At 39.8% G+C, this 4,458-nt stretch overlaps 1 protein-coding gene across 1 annotated transcript; it reads left to right on the top strand.

Annotated features, from left to right (window-relative positions):
• Positions 1–1,007: 1,007 nt before the first annotated feature.
• On the top strand, positions 1,008–1,631 carry LOC145578064 (uncharacterized). Its single transcript, XM_081635463.1, has one exon. It carries the CDS (start codon positions 1,008–1,010, stop codon positions 1,629–1,631), a length of 624 nt encoding a protein of 207 aa, XP_081491589.1.
• Positions 1,632–4,458: the final 2,827 nt, after the last annotated feature.

Raw genomic sequence — 4,458 nt, forward strand, 5'->3', positions numbered from 1 at the left:
CCTGCCTTGCGCGCTCGCGCCTGGGAGTAGGGCAGCTCTCTCTCGTGCGTCCATTGATGCCTCCGTGCGCTCCACTTGATTAACATTGGGGGTGGCAGTTTTCAAATGCTCCCACGGTGGGTTCAACACCACTTTTGATACCCCCACAGCTAAAGGTGGGCACGGGTCGTCCCGGCACGACGTCGGCACGGCAAGGCGGCCCACCAGTGGGCCGTGCCGTGAACACAAAGTTCGGAAAATGGCACGGGCACGGCGAGCGGCACGGTACCCGGCAAGTGGGCCGACACGCCGGCACGGGGCACGGCACGACACGTGCCTAGCCGTTGAAAGTAGCCATTTTCCAACAGCTATAAAACAGCCATTTTTCCCACCCAAAATCCCTATAAATACCTCATTTCTTCCTCCAAAATTTTCACAATTCATCAACTCATCTCTTCTCTCTTATTCTCTAATTTTCTTATTCTCTAATTTTCTTATTCTCTAATTCCTACAATCTTACTCTCTTTCTCTTTTGTGCAAAGAAAAAAAAAAAATTCCTACTCTCTTATAAATTTTACATTTTTACTTTTATTAGTCTACTACCAAAGTTATAAAAAAAAAAAAAAAATTCTTATATTTACACTCTGGAAATTATAAATTCGGGATCGGGAAATTATAAATTTGGGAAAGCAATTGAAGCGTCATTGTAAGATCTAACTCAACTTTATTTTAATTTATTGTTATTGTTATTGTTATTGTTATTGTTATTGTTATTGTTATTGTTATTGTTATTGTTATTGTTATTGTTATTCTTTTTGTTATTGTTATTGTTATTGTTGTTGTTATTGTTGTTGTTGTTGTTATTGTTGTTATTGTTGTTCTTGTTGTTGTTGTTGTTCTTGTTGTTCTATCTAAGACACTTTGTTAGTGCCAATCAGCGAGATTGGGCTAAGTTGATGGATGTTGCCCAATTTTCTTTCAATTTGTAGCGTTTCGAGGCAACCGGAAAGAGTCCATTTGAGTTAGTCATGGGCCAACAACCCTTGACTCCACAAGGGGTTGCATCAGGCTACACCGGAGGTAGCCCTGCTGCATATAGACTTGCTAAAGGGTGGCATGAGCAGCTCGATATCTCGAGGGCCTACTTGGACAAGGCGGCAAAGAAGATGAAGAAATGGGCCGACAAGCCTAGAAGATCCCTTGAGTTCCAAGTTGGTGACTTGGTCATGGTGAAATTGCTACCCCAACAGTTCAAGGTCTTCCGTAAGGTGCATAAAGGCCTTGTGCGGAAGTACGAGGGTCCATTCCCTGTCATAAGGAAGGTCGGGAAGGTTAGCTATAAGCTTGAGTTACCGCCCAAGCTCAAGATACACCCGGTGTTTCATGTTAGCCTACTCAAGCCCTATCATGGTGACAACGAGGATCCAACAAGGGGCGAGTCACAACGAGCGCCCACGGCGGTCGTGACTTCTTTTGATCGAGACATCGAGGTGATCGAGGCAAAAAGGGTCACACGAAGAAGGGGCGTACCAAGCTATAATGAGTATCTTGTTCGTTGGAAGGGTCTTTCGGATAATGAGGCATCGTGGGAAAAAGAGGAAGATCTATGGCAGTTCAAGGGAAAGATCGCGGAGTTCGAGGGACGGCCTTGACTGGGTCGTCAAGACTTGGGTGGGGGAGCATGTCACGACTCATGCCCCACACCCACTAAGGCAGCAACAAGCGTCAATTGGGAACTAGGCAATAATACGGGCCAAGGGAGATGCCCATGGGTGCCAGGAAGCACCTTCCCCCTAAAGAGCTTTATTTTGATTTGGGGGTGTTTTCCTAGTGAACACCCAATTGACAGTAACACAATAATGGGTCATTTGGGCGACCAAATGAAACCCAAATGAGCCCAAACTTTGGGGTCCACCGTTTTTGGACCCAATAAACACAATGGTGCAGCCGGATGTTTGAGGAGAAGTCCGGAACCTTCCAGAACGTGCTAGGGAACTCGGGATGCGTCCAGAAGCTTCTAGGACTTTCTAGGAAGCTCTTGTACATTCTTGTAGGTCTAGAATAGTATAGAATACTCCGGAATAATGTACATATGAGTAGGAACTCAGAAATGTATAGAAAGCTCTAGAAAAGTAAGCTTCTAGGACCCTCCATTTAAGGAGGTTAGAATGTTCTAGAGTAGAAACCTCTAGGAAGTTGGGAGGCCAATAAATAAGGACCTTCCCCTCATTTTGTAAATAACTTAGACACTTGTAAACTTCTCTCAAGCAATACAAAGCATTCTTTCTAAGTTCTCTCTTGCTCACTTAGCCATTTTCCTAGCTTTCTCACTTAACTTGTAGCATCGTTCTTAGCATAGCTAAGGTACTTTAGGGATCCTTGACTAGAGTTGCAGGGGTAATTCTAGTAGGACGCGTGCAAGAGACTTGGGGTAAGAGTCAGCACGTGACAACAAAGTGCCTTGTTGTTGTTGTTATTGTTGTTGTTATTGTTTTCTTGGAAGTTGAAACAACCTAATTATATAAAAACTACTTTCTATTTTTATTGTGGATAATTTAGATTGTTAGTGAAATCTGTCTAAGGCGGGACTTGGGCTCTGGACAACGTCGTTCCTAACCTCTCCTACCTGAGATCTCATTGACCTAAGTAATCTACTATTATTTTAATTATTTTTGAAAACTTAATTTATATAAAAACTACTTACTAATTCTTATTGCTATCGTTATTATTATTGTTGTCAATTGTTATTATTATTGTTATTGTTAATTTGTTATTTGTATTATTATTGTTGTTATTATTATTAAATATCATGGCATCAAACCCGAACACTTCCTCCTCTAGAAAAGCCAAGTCAAAACGTAGGGAATCACCAAACCCAAACACTTCAATGCCCCCCCTAACACCTTTCCTTCCCCTAACATGCCCTTTCACTCCCCTAACATGCCCTTTTCAAACACTTTCACCCCTTTCTTTCATCCCCAAACCACGGGAGGGCACGAACAAATGGATGATATGGCTCCTTGGACTATGCCTAGTTCGGGATTTCAACAAACCCATTTCTCACCTCATTTATACGGATCACAACATAAATTTTCTATTCCTAGTAACCAAGGTAGCCAAACACAAGCCTCCGAGTCGAGTAAACATGGGCAACGGGCCGTGCCGTGCCTAGGCACACCCCAGCCCACGGCACTGCCCACGTGCCTATCGGGCCGTGCCGGCCCGGCCGCGGGCCAAACCGTGCCATTTTTTTTTATATAAATAATAATTAATAAATGTAAATAAAAAACGATATATATATTTTTAGTACAACTTAATTTTATATAAATAATGTGATTAATTTATGTTTATGTTAATGTTAATATATTTTGTTTTGAACAACTTTATTTTAATTAAGGTTATATAAATTATTTATCTAATTATGTTTAAGTTTAAATAAACAAATAAAAACAATTTTATTAATTTAGCAAAAAACAACAATGCATATAATAAAAAAAATTACGAGTGCGATAATTCGAAAACACAAAAAATTGAAGAATAACTTAGTTTATTATATGCCGGTAGCCGGTACGATAAATCGATATACAAATAATTAATGATAATTAAAAATCGTACAATATATGGTGAATAACTTCATTTATTATACGGAAACGAAGTTCGATAATACAAAAATTGTACAATAGTGTATAATGTAAATATGTAATAATGTAATTATTATTGTTCGTCTTCGTCTTCGTCTTCTTGTGGTTCAAGGTCATCGGCCAATTAAGTTGATTGAGAAGTGTGAGAACTAAAAGAAGTCGACGTTCCTTCATCGTCGTCGTTTTGTGCATAAGTACGATCTTGAGAACGAGTTTCGACATCCAACCAATCCTTGAAGCAAACACACATTTCAAGTGTTTCGGGTTTTAGTCTTGTTCTTCTATCGTCTAAAACTCGTCCCGACGCACTAAAAGCTCTTTCGGAGGCAACGTAGGAGACTTGGATAGCAAAAATATCACGAGCCATTGCCGACAAAATTGGATGTTTCATGGTTTGTGATTTCCACCAATCAAGGATGTCGAGGCCAAACTTCTCTTCATCGTCCATGCCTTTCATGAAGTCGTAACTTAGGTACATTTGCAACTCCGAAACATCGCTTTGTGTTCTCCTAGTTGATGTTGATTTCGTACTTGAAAACTTGGACATCATGTTAGCAGCTAGTGCAAATAAACCTTTGGCCCGTTTACTTACGTTTTTGGATGTTTGAGAAGGGGCAAATCGAGACACGGTTCAATATTTACTTTCATAAACTCTATATAAAGAGAAAAACTCATTAGTCACCTTATTTTTAAAAGTTTCAACATCATCTTCCGAATTCATGTTACTATAATAAATATCAATTAATAAAAAAGTGCCATCATATTTTTGCCTAGGATCTAAAATAGAAGCAAAAATATAAATCATAGGAATATCAGTGTAATATTTACGCCATTTTTC

This window comes from Chenopodium album, chromosome 14 (assembly GCF_948465745.1).
Source record: "Chenopodium album chromosome 14, dcCheAlbu1.1, whole genome shotgun sequence".
NCBI lineage: Eukaryota > Viridiplantae > Streptophyta > Magnoliopsida > Caryophyllales > Amaranthaceae > Chenopodium > Chenopodium album.

Excerpts from the sequence above, each read along its gene's own strand:
- LOC145578064 (XM_081635463.1), top strand. The coding sequence starts at position 1,008 with ATGGGCCAACAACCCTTGACTCCACAAGGGGTTGCATCAGGCTACACC.